General features: G+C 38.8%; 1 protein-coding gene across 5 annotated transcripts in view; it reads right to left on the bottom strand.

The window, feature by feature from the left end:
• csnk1g2b (casein kinase 1, gamma 2b) overlaps positions 1–25,361 on the bottom strand; it is a 39,325-nt gene that overhangs the window by 929 nt on the left and 13,035 nt on the right. For 4 of the 5 annotated variants that reach the window (XM_040128194.1, XM_040128195.1, XM_040128196.1 and 1 more), the window contains exons 3-10: positions 16,526–16,595; positions 7,629–7,777; positions 6,853–7,087; positions 6,065–6,150; positions 4,061–4,145; positions 3,807–3,955; positions 3,440–3,523; positions 687–793 (exon numbers count right to left, since the gene is read on the bottom strand). In XM_040128194.1, the coding sequence (XP_039984128.1) occupies positions 687–793; positions 3,440–3,523; positions 3,807–3,955; positions 4,061–4,145; positions 6,065–6,150; positions 6,853–7,087; positions 7,629–7,777; positions 16,526–16,595 (965 nt within the window). The remainder of the gene's footprint in view (positions 1–686; positions 794–3,439; positions 3,524–3,806; positions 3,956–4,060; positions 4,146–6,064; positions 6,151–6,852; positions 7,088–7,628; positions 7,778–16,525; positions 16,596–25,361) is intronic. The other variant, XM_040128199.1, reaches the window with a different exon arrangement.

The following is a 25,361-nucleotide window of genomic DNA, read 5'->3' as shown; positions in this document are numbered from 1 at the left end:
TGGCAGAACAGGAGTTGATTTTTGCCCCTACAAAACAAGACAAGGGTCATTTTCAGTGTTTTTCGGACAGCGGATCAGTTTGAAAAAATTGCAGGGAGTAATGGAACAAGAAGGAGCAGCCCTTGCGAGCTGTCCGATGAAGAGCTGAAGGCGACAGGCGGCGCACCCCCAACTTCTCAGAGAGGTAACCAACACCTTTCACTGTGTCCTGCTAGTTAGTGTTGGGTTCCAATAGCTTCTTACATTTTTGGATCCAGTTCCAGGCTGGTAAAATACCTGGATTTGCTACGTTCTGATGCTAAGGACTTGCCTTTTTTTTTTTTTTATTAGCAAAGAGCAATGTTGAAAATATTCAGATAGTAGGCTTCTGAATATTAATAATAATAAAAAATTACATAAAATAACAGTGCCACGGTTATTCTTTTGTGTCAAATACACTTCATATCTCATTTCAATTTTCACAACATTAGTGTTTCTTCCTTCTCAGCCAATTCAAAGTGATTACAGATCACTCAGGTTTAGTTAATTTCAAATATCAAAAAATAATGAGATTCAATTCATTTTGTTTTCCAATTCAAAACTGGATTTGGATCAAATAAAATACCGGTGAGTCCCAACCCCTAAAGCTAGTGGTACTGGTAAAGACAGCCAGATGTTTTCTGTGCCTCTGGACAGTTGTTTCGTACTTTGTTTCGTCAGCCACTTCAACCTCAGTGGGAGCAGTGATGGGAGCGTTGGAGTGTCCAGCTGTGGGATCATCAGTGTTCAGCTCGCCATTCGTTGAGCTCATCACCTGCATGAATACAAAAGGACACCACACTGCTCACACACACACTTTAAGCCACTGATTGCAGGGTGCAGATGAACATTCACATAAAATTATGTAACCTTGGTTATATTTATCAGCCCTCTCAGATAAGGACAGCAGTTAAACAGGTAACCTGGAATGCCCCAACTAAAGCAACTTCACAAAAGTTTAAAGGACAGGTCCATATTTTTTCATGAAAGTCAACAAAAGCCAGGTGCCCAAACGGACATTGAAACAAGTTTTGCATGTTGTAATCATTCCTGCTGTTTGTACTGACTGTTAAGAGATCCTTTAATTCTGAAGTTTAGCTAATATGAGGTTTCAGAAGCCTCTTACATCAACACGGAAGCATCAAGTGAGTATCAGTCTTAAGTACAAAATTGCATCTCTTTGTTACTATCCCTCCACTGCAACTCGGCACAGAAACACAAAGAGGGGAATTTCACACAAAAAAAGGATTGTAAATTTGGAAGATACCCGTTTTACTAACTAGCTCTGACTGCTGAAGGTTCATCTTAACTTCAGATGAAATTTGGAACACATTTACATAGCTCAAGGACTGTGAATTTTGTCCCCCCCTTGGAAACACATTATAATAGGAATGATAACAGCAAACAAAACCTGTTTCAATGTACTTCTGGGTATGTGAATACTGTTTTAAGAGACTTGAAAAAATGCGAACCTAACCTTTAAAATATGCAGTTCTATTACCCAACACTAGGTGGCATATTTGTGCCACATTTACCATGGAGGCCACTGATTTCTGGTGTTACAGAAATGGCCTTTTGGCATAATTTATTTCAGCAAAATAGCAAAAAGATTTTAAGTTAAACGAATTACAGAAGAGCAAGTTTTGCTCTCCAGTATTTTTACTAATCTATATTTCATGGGGTTTGCATGACAGTTGCTGCTGGATGTCATCTTTGCATAGCCCTTCCTGCGAGAAGCCAACAGCGGATGAGGAAAACGAGAGCAAACAGAACAGGCGGAGCACTGACACACTGGAATTCAAACAGTCTGATGCAGACACACAGAGTGTCAAGACAGAGCACCTGACAGGGCAGGTGGTGTGAAGTCAATGAGAGAGGGGGGTCAGACACATTCAAAACTATGTGGCTTCATGCATTAGCCATCTGAGCAGTAGCAGTCGCAGCAGCAGCAGCAGCAGCAGCAGCAGCAGTACCTGAACAGAGCCCCCCAGCCGCTCAGCTGTGAGGTGCGACCCCAGAGTCTCCTTATTGGTCACGGGAGTGGGCTGAGACTCACTTCCTTTGGGCTCAGGCGACTTGACGCAAAGAGCAAAAAAGGGTGGAGGCAGGTGGTGGTGAAGTGGTGAGAAGGAGGGGGGTGGGGGTCAGGGGTGATGGTGAGGCAATGTGGTGGGAGGGGGTGAGGGTAGAGGTGTGGAGGAAGGAGGGACAAGGAGGAGGGGGAGTGAATAAAAAAAAGGAAAAAAAAGAAACAAAAACAAAAATTATAGAAGACATCTCCCAAGCAGAAGCAGGCTTGTTAAGACAAACTATGTTAATAGAGGAGTAGAGGGAAGCAAAAATTTATGTGAAGCACAGATCAACACACTAATAAAGACATGCAGGAATAAAAGAAAACAGCCTTGATCACCTCAGCTAGAATTGCATATTAAATACAACACAGACAACTATCTATGGTACCAGGTGTTTGCATTAAATAGAGGCTTTGTGATCCGTAATACCTCAAGTCTATAGTACATGTGTTGTTTTGTTTGTTTGTTTTCCAGAAATAAATATGTACACCTTTTCTCCTAACACCAACAAATATAACCTGTCACTGCGGATGTTTATTTTGTTTGATATGGCCGACTGTACAGGTTACATTCAATGAGCAGTAAGCATGGTACAGAGGGTGGTGGTTTGTGAGTTTCAAAAGGTGCTAAGTTGTTACCAAGCCAATCACGATAAATCTAGAGCAGCAAAAAGAGGCTAGAGTCCACAGTATAAGTCAATCATAAAATCTAATGCACTCCCTGTATTGCTTTACATGAAACAATGATTCATCAAGAACAGCATCACTTGTACCATGATTTCTGTCTATCTATATTACACTGTTAAAACTAGTACCACAAGGCTTGGATAGCATGCCAAAAAAAAAAACAAAAAAAAAACTTAAAAAACAAAAACAAAAACAACTCTACACTTTGTCACACACTAAGCATATGGCATGTCATTACTGTTATGAAAGATGCAATTTGCATTTTCAACTCATGCATGCAATGACTGGAGCTTAGAGTGGCAAGGTGTTAAGAATAAATTGAAGCCAAACACAGTGCTTTGATTCACAGCTGGTGCAGCAGATCTGCCTCATGACTGTGCATGTCAGTTAATGTACTATTAAGGCATCAATTTTTTTTAAAAGACTTTGTGGAAAGATGAGTGACTGCCAAGCAGTCAGACTGTAGACAGGAACAGGAACGAAGGACAAGTGGAACTGAACAGCAGCCATTTCCTCCAGGAAGTTGCTTAAAGTTGGACACAAAAGAGTAACCTGGCAGAAGAACTTGAATGACAGGGTTGGTCGGTTGGCTGGTCGGTCAGTTGGTAGGTAAACTGGCGAATAGGTGTGGTGTTTGTTGTGTTTTAACGTTGATGACCTCACCTGGTTTTTGGTCTGCTGTTGTGCTTTGTCTCTGCTGCTGGGCTGCAGGGGCGTGTCACTGGGGATGGGGCCTATCGGTGTGGGCTGAAACACAAAGAAAACAACTGAGGTGTCAAAACAAAGGCAATTTAAAAGAAATAAAATATAGACAAAATCTACAGTGTTAAATTCCAAGAAAATATTTATGACCTACAACGTGTGCAATTTTAGGTAACAGGGTTTACAAAAAGAATCGGTTATGATCTAATGACAAATGATTACAGTGAGAGCAAAAAAGCAACTGCAGCCATAAGATTTGATGGCCCAATCAAAGGGTTTCAGAGGGAAAGGAGCAGGAGGATGAGTGGATTCAGTAAGAGGCACTCACAAGTGATTTGCCGACCCAGTCATACTCATAGTCAAAGACATAGCCGTTCCTATCAAACAGATCAGTGAAGAGCTTCCTCAAGTAGTCGTAATCAGGCTTCTCAAAGAAGTCCAGCCTCCTAACATAGCGCAGGTAGGTGGCCATCTCTTCTGTAACAAAAGAGAACATATTGTCAAATGAGAACAAAATAGAAATCAAATAAGAAAGAAATTATAAAACACAGTTAAGAAAGGAAACCAGCTGGTTCTACTCACCAGGGAAGCTTTCACAAAGCACTTCAATTGGTGTCGCACGTTTGGTGTCCCCAATTTTCTGATACCTCTCCTTCAAAGTGTCAGCCTAGAAGGGAAAGGTGTTGTTGGAAAAGAAATATTAATGTGACACTCAAATTTTGAGCAAATATATACCTGTGGGTGGTGTAAATGAAGAGGTGTAATATTTAAATGTGTTTTATATTGGATGCTTGAGGTGCATACAGATGCAAATCCTTTAGTTAGTCATACTGAATTCTTGAGTCACCATTATACAGATATGTACTGAACTGGACCCCTGTGTTGGTGAAAACCAGCTTTCTCTGCCATGGCACTTAAGTACATTGTTAGACCAATATTGCCACAAGCTTTAGCAATGTAGCATACATGTTTTTAAAACTATGTAAACAATGGTACTTTGCACAAAAATCCCCAATGTTTTCACATCAGGGTATTGTGGGGTCAGTTCATATCCATCATATCACCTGAAGGGTTCTCAAGCCTTCCCAGGATATATTACGACAGGGGGCATTATATCTTGTGGGAACCCTCCTTTGAAGTCCCACCCCCTTGGGGCTGTTTACGGATATTTCTTGTGTGGTTCGGAACTGAGATATGCTTTGGAACCTAAGTGTCAAGCTAAAGGCATTAACAGACCCACTGTATACCAGCTTTATACCCTTAAAATGCTTTCATCACCCCCATTTCTATGTATGACTTTATTCAACACATGACCGGTTTTTGTCTTGTCTTTTTTAGGCTGAATCGGCCATTATCAACTTCGAACCTGGCTTCATTAGACCACACAAGACTTTCTTCCACTTATCAACTTTGGGGTGCTTTTCTACACCTACCAAGAATAACATTCAAGAGGGACCCTTCAGGGCTGTATCCATATTTGGTCACTATACTCCTTAATTATATTTCGATACTAACTGCCATGTGTGTTGGTGAAAACTTGTTTTGGCCTGAGCCACCCAACATCCCCCACATTCATACAACCCTTACATTCATCTACCAAGAGCTTCCTCCCACATAGCAAATGTTCGGAATTTGATGTCTTGTCTTCTAGTCTATTCTATGTACACCTTTGATGTTGATGCCTTCAGAAAGGGCCCAGCAACTCTGAAGCCTGCTATATCCTCCCCTCCAGGCACCTGTGATCATGCCTTTGTTTCTTACAGCTTTAACTTCTTTCTCAGTAAACTGTGCAAATACAAAGCAAGTGTGGACGTGGATTTTCTGCGGGATCTGACTGTTAAAGTGGCAACACTTTTGCAAAGAAAAGGGAGGGCCCGCTTCTTAAGGAGCCAAGTCTTTGTTTCTTAAGTGGCCATGTGTATAAACACGCATAGTGGATGCCAGTATTAAAACAGAAACACAACTAGTGTGTGGCCATGATGTACAGAAATTGATGACAAATTACTTTATAAAAAGGAAAACAAAGTTAGCTATCGTTATACCGTGGCCACTGAGATTGGATGATTATGACTGGCTGGCAGGTGATAAAGTTAGTTGAGGTATAACTCTCCTGGAATAATGATATTAACGTTGCGTAGCATGTCATCCTCCACTATTCTCTATTCCTGTATGTTGGTGTGTTTAGTGCATCATAACAGATCATCAGTAAAACACCTCAATATTGTGCATGTACACCACAGATAATATCAAGTTTGTTTGATGCAACAGCAGCAAACTACAGGCAGAGTACTAAATATTTTCTGTGCGAGAGTGAGATTGAGGGTGCTTCTTAGTCTTTTATGTTCAACAAATAAAAACAGACATCGATGGGGAGACCTTGCAATGTCACCAGTTTGAGGATGGTGTTGTAAACACCAGGCTCTCTGTCCCTAAGGTCATGTGGATAATAAATATTAAAGAGTTATTGTACTGACGAGTGCAGCAAAAAGGTACACCTCTATGCTAAGCATTAAGAGGATTACAGCGTTCTGATGTAAATCAGTACGTGCCAACAGGTGAATGATGTCATATGATACACTACAGTACCTTTAGGCCCTGCCACGGGAGGCTCCCTCGGAGGAAGTACATGAACATGTGACCCAGAGCCTCCAAATCATCCCTCCTGCTTTGCTCTGGAATTAACAGAACAAAACAGAAAAATAGGTTAGCTGTGAGAAACAAATTCATTTTATAACCAGCTGGCAAGGGAAACAGGCAGTTGGGCAGATGGAAAAACAGTACAAATGCACCATTATCCAGAAGTTAAAATTAACCACGTACAGTGTAAAAGGCCACAATTAAGCCATAGAGCAGGGGTGGCCAAATCATGGAAAACCACCAGTCTGAAGGTTTTCATTCCAAACAAACACTCCACCCACTCATTAGCACTCCTTCAAGGCGGAGGGAAGAACTAATCAGTAAAATCACCTCCTCAGTTGATTGGTTGGATTTACAATGTGCAGACCATTGACTCTTCATGGCACATGGTTTGCCAACACTGCCATAGATGAAAAATGGCTAAGTGAATAAAGAGGCGATGCTGCAAATTCCCCTACAAATGAAGCTATACATCAGAGAATTCTTAACTTATGAAAGACAGATGGAAACTTACAGAAAACCCAAACTAACACTGCTGATCTCAAGAAACACCCTAGGTACAATAACTTCCAAAGGTTAGATAAATAACTGTTAAATCAGCTTAATGGTATTTGTTTACAATGCTTTGTACATGGTGATGTATTTGAACACAGAATAGAACACCTCCATTAAACTGAATGTAAATGCGAGTAAAGCTTGCCTATGCAAATTTAAAGGGATTCCTGAGACTTTCTTACCTTTTCCCAGGTGCGTGTTGATGCTCATGTAGCGTGCGGTTCCAGTCAGACTCTTGTGCTCCCTGTAGGGGATGTGTTTTTTGGTCTCGGGGTCTATGTACTCTTTGGCCAGACCAAAGTCAATGATGTGGATGGTGTGCTGCCTCTTGCTACCTGGCCGCCCAACCAGGAAGTTCTCTGGCTTCACATCTCTGTATATCAGACTCTTGGTGTGGACATACTCCATCCGTGTTATCTAGACGATCAATAAACATATTAAGACTGGCCCATGAGACCTGCAATCACTCCAGTTATCCAGGGAATTTTCAAACAGGAGACAAAGTTCTCTGAGAACCAAGGGGATAAAAAGATTATTCAGCAAGATTTTACATGAGGTTACACTAAAGACAGACAATTTTAGAAAACATGATAGTTTTATTACATTATTGTTTTCAGCTAAAGTTAAAAAAATATATTTGATGACTTCTAAATTCAAGCATTTACCCATAACTACGGGAGAGTAAGAATGCAAAAAAATGCTTAGAAGCATATTAACTATTATTAGCTATTGCTCTTCTTTGGTTTGTGCATTTGTTTTTGTTTTGTTTTTTTTGTTAACCCCCATTAATCCAAAACCCACAGACCTGATGTTTTCTCCTTGCTTTGCATCAAGCACCTGAGCATTTGCCCTTCTATAAAAAAAATGTGTTCAAATTTGTATTACATTTTCTGTCTTAAAATCACAAATGCTAGCTCATCTAAACGTGATGCTGCTGTCACCTTCTTCCAGGCCTTACCAGCTGTATGGCTATCATGAGGACGGTCTTGAGGGAGAAGGTGCGGTCACAGAGGTCAAACAGGTCCTCTAGACTGGGTCCGAGTAGCTCCAGCACCATGGCATTGTATTTCCCGCAAGGACCAAAGTAGTACACCTGAGGGATTCCCTCTGCGGAGACACACAAAACCAAAGTTAGTGGACTTCTAAAATCTTCACAAAATTAGAAACACAATTGCTGTTATGTCTTGTGGAATTAATAATTCCTTTTAATGCACATTTTTATTCCACTAGCCTTACAATGATATTAGTTTTTAACGTTGACGTGTATAAAGTAGCTACCCTTCGAATTCCTCTTGGGGTCACTTGATAAGTAAACGAGGGTGAAGAGGTTTATAAAAATGTAAATGCATCAATATATGTGATATATTTTCTGTTTAAAAAGTTTTAATCAAGTGTTTAACACTGAAGTGTTTTACTAAAATGTTGACACTATACCATGATAAGGTCACTGATTTGTGATGTAAAAATGTTGTCAGTGCAGTGTTTCGCAACTTTTTGTTGCACAAGCTCCTTTTTCTGCTGTGTCGTATCTAGACCATATGAACCAAACCCGATTAACATTCGGTAATTCATTTAAAACTTCTAAATACTGCCATGTAGAACAATACTAGTGTAATACTAGTGCAGAAATACCACAAGACATGTGAAAGGTGCCTCATTTGCTGAACCGAATCATCGCCCTGGTGTGTTGATAAGAAATGCAGTGTGGGAGGAGACTCTTCACTCACACTGCAGTATTTATAACGAATTACATTTCAGTTTGCTTCCCTCAACAGGTTTGTCAGAAACGTGTGGTTGCTGTTTCTTTTGCTCTAAAGTAGCGTTACAGGGAAAGGTGTTTTTAAAAGAAAAAAAAAAAAAAAAAAATACTAGTAAAAGGTGAACAGCACAACGTTGAAAACTGTAAGGAGCCTTTGCTACTAAACCACCACACCCACTTCTTGGTCGTGTGTATGACTTCTGAAGAATGTGGAAGGATCAACCCAGCAGTACGCACATCTCTATGTATATCAGTGTTTTGACAGTAGGAAAATTGGGGTGTGGCAAAACACTACAGTATGTCCTCCTAATGGAACCATAAGGTAGATGATGAGAGTAAAAATAAAGTATTTCTAATTTTGCAAAAGCAATATCTGAAAGTTTGTGTCTGAACTTAAATATGAAAATCAGCAAGGTGAATTATGGTACAATGGTTGGTTTGTAATAAAAACTAGGGCATACAATAATAAAACCTGCACCACTTACAAGGGTGTCATCATTAATAATAATTTTAAAAAATGAAACAGCTACGCATAGACTGCCAGTAGCAGATGCTTCAACTAAGTACAGCACATCCACATTAATGATTACTTTGAGCACAGACAGGACAGAAGGGGACAGTCTGCTCACTAATTCATCTGCACTGTTCGTGTTGACAAGACATCAGCCTGGTGTCCACGGACAGCTGCTAGCTAGCGTTAGCTACCTGCCGGGGACAGATAAAGCAGAACCCAACACACTGCTCATTTGACTTCCACTGCTTCATATTTCTTAGCGATAGACAATATCTCATCAACCAACACAAACTGATGGCTCAGATCACTGTTCAGAGTCTGTTTTCAGTCTATTCCTCTCATAGATGCGATCTCTAGATCTGCTACGAGTTAGCTAACAATCCTGAGTCACGAGTTCTCATACACTAATTATTCACGTCACAGTTTACGAGACTGTCATGCAATGTTTCCCACAGAATTAGATTGTATTTGTGGTGGTAGCTAAATTATATAACTTATTCTTATTATTATTAAATAATACATCATATAAGATCCTCCACTGCAAATATTTTAATTGCCAAGTACTTTATTACAAATAACTGAACAACTAATACAGCTCTCTCTCTCTGTGTGCCGTCAGTCTCACCTGATGCTACTGCCCTAGCTGGATGGAGGAGGTCAGCAGCATGTTGGCTGCTGTCCTCCTCCTCCTCTCCTACATCTCTCTATTCTTTAACTACAGCTATCCCTTCCTGACCCTTTCTTGCTGCCTCAGCTGCCAGAGCAGCACTGGTTGAAGCCCTGGAAATATTTGAAACAAATTCACTGAATTCACTGGATCACACTGGTCGGACTGTTCAGCTTTCCCACGTGTGTTTTCTTTAGTTTCTACTTGCTCTGTTTTCCTAATACTTATGGTGCAGACTGTCTTTGCTCCTCCTCAGGACAAGCCCTTTTTGGTCTTCGAAAATATTTTTTCAATATTCAACTGGATTGAGAGAGCAAACATTCTGCATCAGAGTAAAAGAACTAACATTTACATTATCTGCTTGCATGAGCAGTCAATACTGACTAGCAGCTAGGCCAGCCATCCTCTCTGCGGGGAAAAGCCAACTAACAATCCTCCCTCCCACACATCATGATCATGGTTTGGATTCAGAATGTGCAGAGAGGAGGGGCTATTCACGGTTATCACGATTAATTGGAAAATTGATTGTTTTTATCCAGTCCTACTAAAAACCAAAAAAAAACAAAAAAAAAAAAAACAAGCTGTCTCAGTGACCTAAAATTGCTTTTTCCTAATCTCTTCTGGCTACACGCTTAACAGCTTTCTCACAACAAAATGAACTACTGAGGCTTCAGGAACCAGCATCATATTTCATAAACACTCTTGAATAATATGCAACATCTAAATGAAAAAATTATAAGCAATGCTACGTAGACATAAAACCCAGACTCTTATCTGGCATTTTTGTCAGCCCTGCCCTGTTGAAATTTCAGAGGTATTGGATATGTTTGCCTGAGCGTGCATTCATTTCAGATCCACTGTCAGAAGAATTGTAGCCTATATCTTCTGACACAATCAAAACAAAAATGGACAACCTTCTGGCCCAGTCCCCAGGTTCACAGAGTTCTGGGTCAGGTTGTCCATGATGAGTTGGTTCTCTCACCAGGCAGCCATCCCGGGACCTCTGAACTATTCTGTGCTGCCAAAGGCATAGTATCTACAAGCCAGATATATTCCTGAAACCCCACTAACCATAAAATACCACATCAGTGCTGCTACGCCTGCTTTGGTAGCAGCACTGATGTGATGTGGGCTTAGAGAAAAAGACAGTGACACAGATAGAAAGAGTCTGAAAGATTAAAATACAGATTAAAAATGGTAAAGAGATCAAAGAATGGGTAAGCACACTTACACTTGTATGTAAGAAAAATAAATAAATGTGAGATACATATAAATGAGTTTCGAGAGTAAGCACAGCAAGTATTCTGTTTGGATAGTGTGTGTATGTCACCTGCTAACCAGGGGACGGAGAGTTTACAGTCTGATTTAGCTGATCACCCTTCAACGTCAGTCCAACAGGGCAACAAGACACACTGCACATGCATGCAAACAAACAAACACACCTGTCTGCACTTTAGTATCTAGGATTTTCCAGGTAATGATGCCCATGACAGATGAGGCTGGGAGGCTGACTCATCAAAGCTTGGCCCAAATCTAGAGGGCATTCAAAGCATAGTCATCGCGAGAGAGAACAGCGTGTATTATAATCTTCTGCTGGTGGATGTGAGTAAAGATTAAAAATGTCTGGTGGAAAAAATGCCGAGAGCACATTTGGGGCTGATTTCTGTCAAATGTTTAATACATACAATACTGTATATACAAAAAACAAAAAACTCAATTATTATCCAATCCAACAAATTTTCTCTCCTACAGGAAACAGTGAGCACTTCAAAAGTAACAATGATGAAGCACGACTGCCAGTCATCATTTTGATCAGGCAATAGTTCTTTCCAAAAGTTGAAGGCCAAAAAAAAACATTTTAGCAGATGGATTCTCTCAATGAATCACAATAAGCAAACTCAATCAACTCTATTAGGATTATTTTCTGTAATACTAGCTATTATATAAAGTCGTGTAAAAAAAAAAAAAAAAATATATCTTATAGCTGGGTTCAGCATTGTGGGATATGGTCTGCCTTTCATTGCAAACCAACATAAGTGATGCTCTGAACCCCGCTGTCTTGACAATTTGAGACAATTGCACCTATTGTATCTGCAGGCGGGCCCTCTCAGCCGACACAGCATAAGAAGAAGGGCTGCATCTTGGCAGCTGAAGACAATGTTGCCCTACAATAAAATGTCAGCGTTAAGGGCCAGAGAGGAGAAGGACGGAGTAGAGAGGAGACGGCTGGAGAGAAGAGGAGAGGAGAGGGAATGTGTATTAAAGATTTAGATTATGGAGTGCACTGAGTGGAGGAGAAAAGAAGAAGTGACTTCCATTAGGCCCAGTGCTCTGGAGATGTTCTCACAATGGCTGAAATGTGATCAGTGCTCAGGCTTGCACAGACTGAGCCTGGAGCTACAAATGCAACATAGCTCATAAGCACAACAATCCCACAAGACACCACAGGGTTGTACGCTCAGCGGGAAAAAATAAAAGAGTAATACTTTTTTTCTTATGCAGTTAATTACTAATTCTACCATAAGTTTGCAGCTTTTAACCTCTGTAGCTCCACTTCACAAAGATTCTAGCAATTATTTGTCAGATTTTAGAAAAACTAGGGCAGTTCTATTTTTTCTGACTCTACACAGCACTCTCGTCATTAATGCATTCGTGTAAACCAGTAAGAAGCAGGCTAAATTAAGTTATTTAGTCATGTCTGTTTGTCTTTAAGATTAGTCATCAGAAAGTTACTGTCATTCTCCATCAAGCAGCGCAATGGTTTATGTAATGTTCCACAGTTGACCTAATTTGCTCTATTACATTGCATTCCTTGCCATGCAACTACTGGACATACATAACTGAGATGAGATGTAAAATTTAGTCAATCCACCACTGAAAACATATTGCTGCTAAACAATAATAATGTCATATTAAAATGAATCAATTTCAAAAATGTTATTATCTTGCCAATGTGAAATGTGACTATAAATCTTTTTGGCATGGATAAGAGTCCGTGACTTGCATAAAATAAGAAGATCAACATAGATCCTATGTCACTGCCACATCATATCATGCCATCAAAAGCCTTGATGGGGCTCATGAATATTCACAGGTATGCTGATACACATCACTGAATAACATTCAAGAGAAAACCTACTTATATATGACAGTAATTCCACAAATATCTATGCATCATGTATCTATGATTGCAAGAGCTAAGTTGGCCAATGGAGTACCATTAAATAACAGTTGGTCCATAAATACTGGAGGATATATCTGAAGCCATTCCCCTGGTCAAGAAGCCACAGAGTGGTAGTATATGACTTGCTACACAATACTACTTGTTATGCTTTGCTATTTTAAGCGCATCTTAATAATTACAGTATATTCTAGTAGTGGTACTGCTATTACTACCATTTTTGGATTTTAGAATTTTGTATTCCCAACAGCTGGGATAGCTTCAGGAGAAGAAAGAATTAACAGTTTGCAGATAAGCTCCTCCTGGGCGTTAAGCACTGAGTAGTCCACGCTGTGACATATTTGAGGCTCCTGGGTTATGCAGTACTAACAGGGTCACATGTCCCCATTTAGCCAAGTTGACAACATAAGTAGATTTAATCTATCGTCTTGATTCCTCCCACGCTAGACAGTCAAGTGAGCTTTCCTGTCATATTATCATGTAGTGGCCAATCATCAGTTGGAGACAAGGTCTCTCTGCTCAATTGTGTATTTAGTACACTCTAGTTCTTTATGGTTAAACTTCTGAAAGTGGTTCTCTTTCTGGCTCGGCCAATAGATGATGCCTAAATCTTTACATCAGACTGACTCAGACTTAGCTGAATCCACTGTAAATTATTTTACTTTAGAAGATTTAAAGTGCTTTATTTCAGATTTTAAAGTCTGACTCCTATTTGAAGAATTGTGAGCAGTGTAATGCTAAAACCTAGTGGAAGGGACATGTGTCATTAATTGTGTCCTTTATGTGGATTTTACTCTATATGGACGTGCAACCACCGGTTGAATCAGTTTGGACTTTTTGATGATGAAAATAAGTTGATTCTGACCAAACTAAACAGGTGTGATCAGAGACCAAATAATACGTACATGTATGTTTCTATTTTTGGAAAACAAAAATACGATACCATAGTTGGCATTGGTCAATATGGCCTACATGACCACAGGAGGAGTAGTTTCTGTTTCAGCAAAGCTAATGTAGATCCTAATAAATGAAATATAGTGACTGTGATAAAGGATGAGCACAAAAAATTATTAACTTTATGGATTCACAGTAGAGTATCAGAGATATTGTAGTCTGTGTGTTCCTGTAGAAATATCATATAGATTTTCTCTTCTGTAATACATGAAGCCCATGGATTCTCTGCATGATTCAGTTGGGTTAAGGCTATGATCTTGAATATGCTGTTCTGTATATTTATTGTTTTACAAAGTAGGACGGGCCCAGCTACTAATGGCAGTAACGAAATTCAGAACAAGCAAAGTTACTCATGTCAATCCTGTATATCATGTTGACTCACAGTAATATATCCGTAGAAGCAGCAATCACAAGTGAAATCATCCTAATAATAGTGTAATGAAGTGTATATTTATCAGTGTGTATTTAGAAATACTCCAGCATCACATTAGCTTGATCTATTATCCTACCTGTGTGTACTGCCTGTCTCTAGTTCTGTGTAAGTGCTAACCAAATTTTTCATATAGTAACGCCCCCAGACCTTGGTCGATAAGTATAAAGCTGAAGGCCTGTAGTCATCTCAATGGAAGAAGGGATGGTAAGGATATATTTAATACACTGAAAGAAACAACCAAAGGCAGAGAGACACAAGCCTGGACAGGAGGAATCCTATGCTATAATAAAGGAAAATGGCAAAGTAGATGACAGTTACAGCTACAGTTAAGTTTATGTATGTGTGGGCATGCATTGTGTTAGATTAGCTCACATATCAGACAGACCAGAATTAAAGCAAGTTTAGCCATACAGAAAAATAAGCCACACCCTGTTAGCAATGAATGTTGGAGAGTTTCCCTGCACTCTCTGCAGGCAGCACACAATCAATCAGGAAGGCAGAGGATACTGTGGCTAGGGAAGCTATCCAAGTAGACACACCATAACGGCCCAACTGCTTGTAGAGGGCCATCTATAAATAGTCAAGGACTGCCCTAATGCTCCACCTCTTTATCAACAGTGGAGGGCTTTTGCTCTGGCACAAGGAGGCAAAAAGCTAGCACGTGTCACTAAATTAGACCACGACAGACACACTTGTCTGACGGGGGAGAATCACTGCAACAAGATGACCAGGACACTTCTAATAGTCTTCTTAGAATACTAAAAACAAATATATGTACAGGCATACCCACATAATTAATTACCATATGAGTTTTCAAATCTTTGTACGTATACATTGATCATCATATAGATTGATCCAATAAAGCTTAGCCTACTTTAGGCTAAATTATGTAATTCATTTGGACTTGATACCTGGATTTACTCGACTATAAAACACTTGGTCTGGGATCAAGGACAAATGAGTAACTAATTGGGACATGTGGGCTTGAATGGTAGCACTGCAAAAAGTGGTGGTAGCAGAAGACAGCACAGACATTTTGTCTGTGCCTTTTGCTCCTGTCCGTTTCACTAAGTAGTGGTGAAGTTTGCATATGATTCTGAATTAACGAGCATGAGCGTTGTAAGCTGGCCAAATCAACACATACGCATCTACATACACTTGCACAAACATGACAGGTGAGCCTTTCCAAACAGACAGCCATGCAGGAAGTGCTGTGAAACAAATAAAAGTCCCAGTTCCTCCCAAACATCTGACTCTGCCACCGCTCTCATCCTCTGTAACTATCTGACCAGCCAGAACAGATCAAAGAGCTGCTGCCCTGGAGCAACAGCTATGCATCATAGCACATTAACATGTTCTTTGCAGTGCTGTGGGAGAGTAAATACTCAGGGTACTCTGGAGGTGGTTTTAGAAAAGAGGAAGCAGGCTTGCACAGCATCCGATAGCTCCTACAGATGTGGAAAAGATAAACAAACAAATCTGGATGGAATGGAAGCCCTACAGTTGTTTTCATTTTTGTTTGCCCGATGTTACATGTCCAACCTTATGCAATCACATTTGAAAATGCATCCTTTCCTCTCCACTTTTGCTTCCCATCCACACTGTACTGGGGATTTTCTCATCCAGAACAGTTATTTTCCTGAATAAATATTGTAAATCTGAAAAAGAGGTCTCACATTGCAGTGAAGAGGGGAAAACTACGCTTTTCCAAAATACAATAGCTGGATGACTAGAGAGAAAGGTAAACAATTATAATTGTACTAATACAACATGGAAAACGTGATTGAACAATAGCTTCAGGACACCAAAATTTCAGACCTGGCAAATAAACATTAAAGTTTATAAGTATTCACTTAAGTCCATTTTTTCCAAAAAGAGACAAAATAGTGTACCAGTATCAACTTCTATGCTGCCATTACCTTATTTAACACGCAGAACTAGCACTCTTGCAAGCTAACCAGACAAAACCAGGTGAGAGTACTGCAACCTGCTCAGTCTTCAAATAACCCTTAGCCAATTTAACTATATAAAAACCATATTAAAATCACTGTGATAGTAATAATGTTGTCTTCTTTAACATCTCCATCAAAACGAAAACGACCTGAAAACACATGAGTGGAAGTCATTTTCACATGTAAATAGTGTTATTACATTTATCCAACTAGTGTTATCACATTTATCCAACTTGGTGGACATGATCATCTGTGTCCCTCTTTCTGAATATGATGTGTGAGTTTTTCCTTCCAACTCAGCAAAATCTACTGTGAAAAAGGCCAATTCATGTTCAACTCATCATTATGTTGCTGTTTATCAGTGACTAATAATCTACAGCTGGCATCTCTCTTACCTGAATTTCCCAACTGTTTGTAAAATCTATACTCCAAATGGAGCTGCGGCGCCCTGGACTTTATAGGTTCCTGAAAAAGAAGGGAAAAAAAGGGAGAAGGAGAGTGTAAAATATTACGTAGCACACAAGTCAGCTAATGCACAACGTCAGCATTCTTTACAGGGTTTCTGTAGGGTTCATTAAGTTTAAGACATAACAATAATAATAATAATAATAATGTAATATCACAGTCACACTGGCCAAAGAAAGAAAAATGTCCCTGCTGGTATTATTGATATTTTTTATAGTTTTCATGCACTAAGTATAATGTAATTCTACTTACAATGTACCTGAATTTAATGACAATTATATATTATTGTCAGCACTTCCCAGCAGTACATAACAATAACTCCTAATAATATAATTAATTAACCATTAAATTCAACCTGGACCTATATAAATAGCAGAACATGGAAATTTGAATGGATGGATCGATTAATCGATTTTAAAATAGAAAATGTATCTAGGATGCACATGTGGATTTTGTGTTAGGTCTACAACAATAGTACAGAGGATTTTCCAGCTAGTTTTTGATAAAAATCACATACAAAAAAAATTATCAGTAACATTACTACCAACGAGAGGCTAGAAGAAATATTCAAGACCTTTGTAAAATAAATTTTTAACACCTTTTGAAACACCTTCTGAGGTCTTTATTTGGGGAAACTGAAATCAGTGCTTTTTAAGACCTTTCAAATCCTGCAGATACCCTGCTTTATCTACAATGACACATTGTTTGTTGTTTGGCTCAGTTAACCCTGCCATGAAAACTATTCTCAATTAAGAAAACATAACATTGTGTAATTGCTACAAAAAGGCTAATTAGAAGGAGTCACTAGAACAACACAAGTGTTCAAATGACTGTGTTAAGAGTCTTAGCCTTAGGGAAGAAAATAGTTTGAGAGTGACAACCTTGCATACACATCACCATGATTACCTCGGCCTGCAATTAACTTAAATACCTACAGTACATTTTTTTTCCTTATTTTAATGCCTAATAGAACTTTAATTAAGTCTCGGGTCAGACTTGTGGGATGTGAGAGGATAAAGAGCAGTTCCAGCTGGTGAACAGCAGGCTTTAGTGATGACATGGCTGATAATCAACCCAACAGGACATATTGTTCATTATATCGCTAGCTTCAGCTTTACAACCTAAAATGTAATCTGATTAGCCCCACTCTCATGATGACAAGGGCATTATAGACAAACGTGAGGAGGAGAGAACAAACACACACCAAACTTAATTCCTTTCCTTAATCTTCAATAGCTGTGCCATAGCCTGTGCTAATGCCCTTCTTCACAATGGCAGTATGCACTCCCCTTTTTAAACACTGCCAACCAAAACTGGCTTTACATGAGTCCAAAGATGTACATTATCCTGTTTGTCAAACTGATATATTAAGCTCTGATATGCCAGGCATTATGAAACTGCCAAACATAGGATTTACCTCTGTTGTAAGTGACACACTCAAGTAAAATTTAAATGTTGGTGATGTTTGCATTTAAGTAAAACAGTGACACACACAGCTGCAATAATTAGTTGATTAATCCAAAACTATTTTGATAATCTAAATAATCATTTCAGTCATATTTGAAGCAAAAAATGCCAAACATTAGCTGGTTCCAATTTCTCAAATGTGAAGATTCAATGGTTTTCTTTGTTATCCATAATAAAATATGAAACTCTTAAGTTTTGGACTGTTGGTCAAATAAAACAAGACATCTGAAGAAAATAATCTTAAAATGTGGGAAATTAAAACAGACCTTTTTCACTCTTTTCTGACCTTTCATAATCAGCAGATCAATCAGTAACCAGCCCCACTTATGAAAGATACAAGGAGAGTGAAGCAAGCCTTCTGTGTATTAAGCTTGCTACTCTACATACAAAAATATGAAAATGCCTAAAACTTTATTTAGCCTAGCAACTTCTCAAAAAATTGTTTCGAGTGAGATTTAATTTTAAAAGTTGTTTCCCATGTGCATTTAATTTCAAAGCACTTCTATTTTAAATGACAAACAGAAAGCCGTCAGGCTGTTAAGCTCCCACATTCACTCCATTAGGCCTTTATCAAATCAGGATAATTTTCTCTGGTGTTTGTCTGTTTTTTTCTGGTGCCCTGCTAGTACGTAGGAAGTATGAGCCATGTTCAACACAGTGAACGACTTCCTATCGTTTTATGATGACCGTTCTCAGTCCGATACAGTATGTTCTGTGGTTTTAGTTCAGGATTCCATCAGATGGTTTAGCAGAGGTGGTAAAAAGATGGCCAACCTTGCTTTACTACATGCCTGTCTGCCAAATTATCCCCTACATAGCTCCTTTTAATCACTGGTCAAAATTGTGGAAATAATAAAAAGGTTTCTTCAGCCAATCCTCAACTTTCTCTTTGCTTCCGTTCTATAGGACATAACAGCTGATCGATTCATTAAAATTATTGATCCAATAAAAGAAAGAACTTAGAAAGTCTCAACATTTCTTTGTTTTTCAACTAGACAGTGGTGTTCAGTTTTATATAAACCAGCTACCATATCCACTCTGGATTCTAGCCACCACACATTTCTGTTATACTTGGTTTATTTGCTATGATGTGTTACCTAGTGTTAATCGACTACCTCAACACTATAATGCAACACACAATAGATATGTCTTAATGTGAACTCAATGGTAGTCCTTTTATAGAGAAGTAATTTGGGGAAGTGTTAACTATACCAGCAAACTTAATTTACATTACCAAAAGATTAATCAATTAAGTTTATCTAAAAGGTGTTTTAGATAGTTTCAGCACTTTTTGTCAAGTAGTCACTTTGAAACAGATAAAAGGTCATAGGACATAGTAAAATAAAGTTATATCTTATGAACAATACCAAACTTCTGGCAAACACTGGAGGAACTATGTAGTTTAACAGTTCAATTTCGGTTTGCAAGCAAAAAAGAAGAAAAAGCAGCCATACACAAATAATGTAATTAGATAAATATATGCATAAGCTTATAATAATTTGAGCAAAAACATCAAACATGTAATAAAGATGAATGATGCAACTACATACATGTTTTTCTACAATCCATGGGAGAACAAATGCATGCTCCTGTTCCCACATGATGCCATGCTGTGTAAAATATAGAGAACATAAGTTTATTGTGAAGCTTCCCCACAATAAACTATGATGATCTCTCTCTCTCTCTCTCTCTCTCAACCTCACACACACACAGTACAAATGTTTTTCTACAACCTATGGAAAAAAATCATTTAAGCATCATGCTCTCACATGATGCCAATAACAAAGAACTGCCAGAGAAGTAGGAAGCTACTGTGCATGCAAGGCGGTAGAAACTAAAGAGAAGAGGCAATAAAGAGGAGAAGAAGCCCGTGGGAGGAAACACGTGACTGGTCTGAGAGGCAGAGCGGGGAACTGCTGTAGCGTCATCCACCTCCCACATGAACACGGACAACGATCACGTATCACACAAGTCAGGTCATGCCAGGGAGGAGAGGGAAAGAAAATATAATATATATAAATAATGAATCAAAGCAGATGGCACCAACCCACAGGACCCTTTAAAACAGCTTACAATAGGAAACAGAGGCTTATGGCAGCTTTGCGTACTTAAGAGTCATCTCTATGCCCAGCAGATGGGCTAAGCAATGGCTCTGTAAATGACCAGGGCCAAATGTCTGCAAATGTCTGATGTAACATTTTTGCATAGGACAAGGATTTTTCCTAGCTCCTGCACATAGATATTTTTTGATCTGCTCTCTGGGCTGGCTTGCCCTCCCCTGACATGGCAATGTCAGGGGAGGGCTCAAGCAATATGGTACAAGGGAATAGTATTCAGGGTTTATTTCCTCTTAAAACTATACTCACAAATTAGAGTCAGCTACACCCTTCACCTCACTTTGTTGCTTTCTCCATGGAGACAGCGCTGTAACATTTTCCGGAAAAAACGGAAGCAAAACAGTTTTTTCTAGATTCTTATCATTACGTGGCCTTGACATCAAAAGTCACTTTTTCACCACCATCTCAATGTGCCATTCAGCTGTTTACTACACCTAGAGATGGGAATTGATGAGATTTTAATCGATAACAGTTCCATTATCAATTCTGATTAACGGTAAGCTTCTTTATCCATTCCCTTAACGATTCCTGATCTATTCTGTGTGTGGAAAAAAAGTAGAACTGCACAGGTTTTCAGCATCAACACAGTAACTGTTTTATCATCTCTGAGTCCGAACACAGGCTGTAGCCTGAGGGCTAGCTGTAGCACCAGTCTGTCTGTCATCATATAAAAAAATCAATGAAATTAGAGAATATTTGTACAGCATTCGTTTTCATTTAGGTTTTCTTAGTCCAAGAAAAAAAATCTGATAAGCCTGCCTGTGTGGCACTAATGTTATTATAACAGGATATTTACCCTCTTTATCGGACATGCTGCTCAGTTGGGAAGCATTGCCACTCGAGCGTAGAGTGTCAAATACAATGCAATGCAGAGTTTCCCACAGGCTGATTGAAGTTCACCTCACCTCACACCTCACATACAGGCAGGCTAGCTAGGCAGCTGTGCACAGAAAAGCCTCTAGTCTCCGCTCAGTTACTGCAGATCACACAACTCAGACATGTGTGTGGCCTTAAAGTAGTTAGTTTGAAAAGTGATTTTATCCACCGGGGCGGGTCTTAATCCACCTGGGTTGGCTGCCCAAGTAGAGCCTATGTTTGGAAATTGCCGCACTGTCATCTTCCTCCGTGAAATGAAACCACGCTTTGGACTGTTTCTTCCTCTCTACTACAACTCCTTCCGGTTGCAAGTTTCCAGCAGCATAGACGCATGACTTTGACGTCATTGTATTGCAATGCGTAACTTTCAGAAAAACCCGCAGGCATCAATAAAAGTAAATGATAAGCTCTGAGGCATACGATTCCAGTGGTTCGGACAATCTGGAACCAGTTCTAGACTGGAGCGGGTTCTCAATTCCCATCCCTAACTAAACAGATGAGAAAAATGGACCCGACTAAAACAAACATTTTCATTTCATTAGTAGCAGCAAATCTCTCTTTAATTCAGGGCCTGTCCTGTCTCGTGATTCTGTGCTGGTTGTCTTTCATGTGCTGAAAGTGTCTCTCCTGCATCTTGCCACACTCTGCCTGGACATATTCACCTTTCTGCATTCCATCCAGGCCAAAGAAGTATTACGATTATTCCTTTGAACTGACAGTTAACATATCAAATGTGCACTATAGAGGAAAAATATCTTTATCATATATTATATACATACATACATACATACATACATACATACATACATACATACATACATACATATATAAATAAACACACACACATGTATATGTTTATGGTAATCTTAATATTTACCATTAACTGGCGATGACATACTGCTGTGACAATGCAGAATCATGAATTTTCTTGCCTAAATATGCCGTCTCAAACTTCTCAAACTTACTGCAGATCTTGCACAGAAAACCCTACACCTTGATTAACAGAAAGGAATAGATATTAATATGATAACTAAAAAGCAGAAGGCTTGGGAATTCTGTTACATGGTAAACTGTAAATATGTAAATAGAGTAAATATGCCTGTGAACTCTCGCAAAATGAGTTGTCAAAAATTGCTCCACAACATACCCAAATTCCTCAACGTCACACATGTTGACCAAGGTGATTAGTAAGACAACTTATACCAGTGTAAGATGATAAATTAAGTGTAATTTGCTTGCCTCCTAACGCTTAGAAAGAAAAGACTGGTAATTTTCGAATGCACAAGTACAGTTTTTATACGCATCTGCACATGTGTAGAATAATGCGTGCATATGTCATAACTGATCTCAAAATGGTGTAAGCTAGGTCAAGGGCAGCTTGACAAGCACAATTGTCTGTAGCTAGCTATAGCTAGTCACCCATCAAAGATCCCAGGATTACCAACAATGCGCATGTGCAAAAGTCCAAAAAATGCTACTCCCCCACTCTGCTGAACAAGCCCTATCTTTTGTCAATGGGTCATGGCCCCGCCCACAAAAATGACAGAAACAATAGATGCAATGGCTGGTAGTCAACCTAGCTTCCAGAGACAATAGCCTACTGCAGCCACAAGTGTGCAGTAAATAACAAGATGAGTGTAAATAGGCAATATCAGATCCTATATGGGAGAGAACGCTGCTGTGACATTTGAGGAGATATATTGCTTCCACTTCATTATCGTTCTAATTGATGTCTATTTTTAGCTTTAACTGGTCAAGCACTGGTGGTTTGCTTGTCCTGCAGGCTCGCCACTGGTGCTGGCCTGTGTCCAGGACAGCTGACCCACAAGCCAGAAGGGCCCTTCCCTGTCTGACCTGCTGCTACAGTATCCTCTCCGCCTCAGCTGTTCCACACTGCAGCCATCTGTGTTTCAGTGTATGTAGATTCAATATATCTGAAACCAAACTGTCCTTGTATGGTAGATCTCTGCATGAGACCATCAATTTATGACTGATTGACATTAGAATGACAGAACATACATACACACATGTTACTAGGGCTGCAACTAATAATTATATTCATTACCAATGAATCTCCGAATTATTATTTCTATCAATTGATTAATCATTAGTCTATGAAATGTCAAAAAACTTCCCAGAGTCCAACAGTCTAACAAAGCCAACCTGTTGAAAGCCCAAAGATATTCCGTCTACAATTAGATTTGACAAATAAAATCAGCTAATACTCTCATTTGAGAGCCTGGAACTTGAGAATGTTTGTCATTCTTTTCACTTTTTTGGTTTAAAATAAGGATTGAACCAATAAAATCGATTATCAAATTAGTTGCAGATTGCTATTTTAAGACCTGTTATGTTATCTTGTGTGTCTGCATATTTACAGTTATGGTTTGCAGGATTGAGCTGTCTCTGTGTATCCAATTTTTGTTTGACAAAAAGTCTGTACGCTTTGTCACTTAAACTAAGAGCAATTGAGCCAGTAATTTTCAACTGCTACTCAAATGAATATTAGAGTTAACTTTATTAACCTATATGCTGTCAGAAGTGTGGTTTCTTGCATCTTTATCCCATATTCACATTTACTACAAATGCGAATATGGGACAAAGATGCAACATTTCTGATTGTTGTATTTCATGTTTACAGGCGTAGGGCCTGTAATCATGAAATACAACAATCAGATAGAACAGTTTCTACAGCCACCATTACCGGCTGGCTTCTCAATCAAATTAAAACGACAATGGAGGAGACAATAGACAAGAGGGACACAGAAATAGTGATAACTGACTAATACTAGCCTGCTGCTCACAGCTAAAAAGCTCACAGATTTGTTGGTAATAGTGCTGCCAGCAAATGCTGATCTGTTAAGATCAAATCTTTTTGCTGGGGATGGGTGTGAGATGAAATATTACATTCCATTTCAAGGATCCTGCTTGAAGGAATAAAGAAAAGAAAAAAAACCCACTTGAAGCTTATACAAATATGTGATTATGTCATCGCGGATTAGACGGTGGTTTCTGTATTTTAACCTGTGGTAGTTTGTTTGTCCTTAGAGTTGTGGGGATGGAGCAAGCCATCAGCGCCACATGAAGTCCTCTTCCTGGGATTAACCAACTCTGCATATGATGTCATCTAAGCTAAATCTGATCTCTGCTCCAACACAGCTGAGAAAGATCAGTATTGACCTCAGTGACTGGATGGAGTAATGGCCATCAAATGAAGAGGAAAAAAGAAAACTATAAAGGATAGCTGTAATCAGAAGAACATAAAAGGGTAGCAAATAACAGGCATGCAACAACATTGAACCACAGTCACAGCCTAAATACTGTGTGTTGTATATCTAATATCTGGTCAAAACTCAAGCTATGAATTCAAAACTAAATACAAACTTAGAAATTTCAACAAATCATGTGATATATCTGACTGATGGAAACAAAACTATAAAAAAATTTCCAGCCCTTTTTGCCTGTGCAAACACACCATCTAAAATGTCATGTTTGTTTGTTTATTTATTTATATTCACATTAATAATTAGTCTTATTCTGTTGATCACTGTGATCATAATTATCTTCTAACTCAAGAACCATTCATTTTGCTGCAGTTTTCACTCACCTTGTCATTTTCAATTATATTCAACTAGATATAAAATGATTAGTTGATGGGTGGGAAAAATAAATGAACCATGTTTGATAATGGATTAATCAACATTAATTTCATGAATAACTTGATAACAGGCCAGAATTTAACTTGCCTGTTTTCTGGTTAAAATGCTCTCAGTAGCTGGTGTTTGTACTCAACCAATAATCATTTGTTAGGGAAGAAGCTCCATAAACTTATGAACTTAATATTTTTGAACCAGGATCATCAGTATTTGGATCAAGGAGCTTGTGAATATTAATCTGTCAGATTTATTACGCTATAACTGTTATTTCAAAGTGGCAGATAGATATTTAGTCCACGTTTAGGTAAATACTGGATCAGACTCAGTATCAGCAGACACCCTCTACTGAAGGACTCGGACCATGATTGGGGTCCAAAAAAATAAATAAATAAATAATTGATTGGGACATACTAAATTTAAATATGTTAAAGGCCTTTTTCACTATTTCCTAACATTTAATGAAACAAAGATTAATCAAGAAAAAATAACGCAAATAATTGTTATTTACCATCCTACAGTCAACAATTGCATAAATTATTATTTTTTAATATTACCCTTTGTAAATTATAAATATGCCAATATTCAAGAATTCTTGATTTCACACATCCAGTTGCGGGGTCTTACTAGACACATGATGCCATGTTGTGATG

Source organism: Xiphias gladius, chromosome 6 (genome assembly GCF_016859285.1).
Source record: "Xiphias gladius isolate SHS-SW01 ecotype Sanya breed wild chromosome 6, ASM1685928v1, whole genome shotgun sequence".
Lineage (NCBI taxonomy): Eukaryota > Metazoa > Chordata > Actinopteri > Istiophoriformes > Xiphiidae > Xiphias > Xiphias gladius.
Note: the sequence above shows the minus strand (reverse complement) of the source record. Positions and strands in the feature narration are given on the sequence as shown.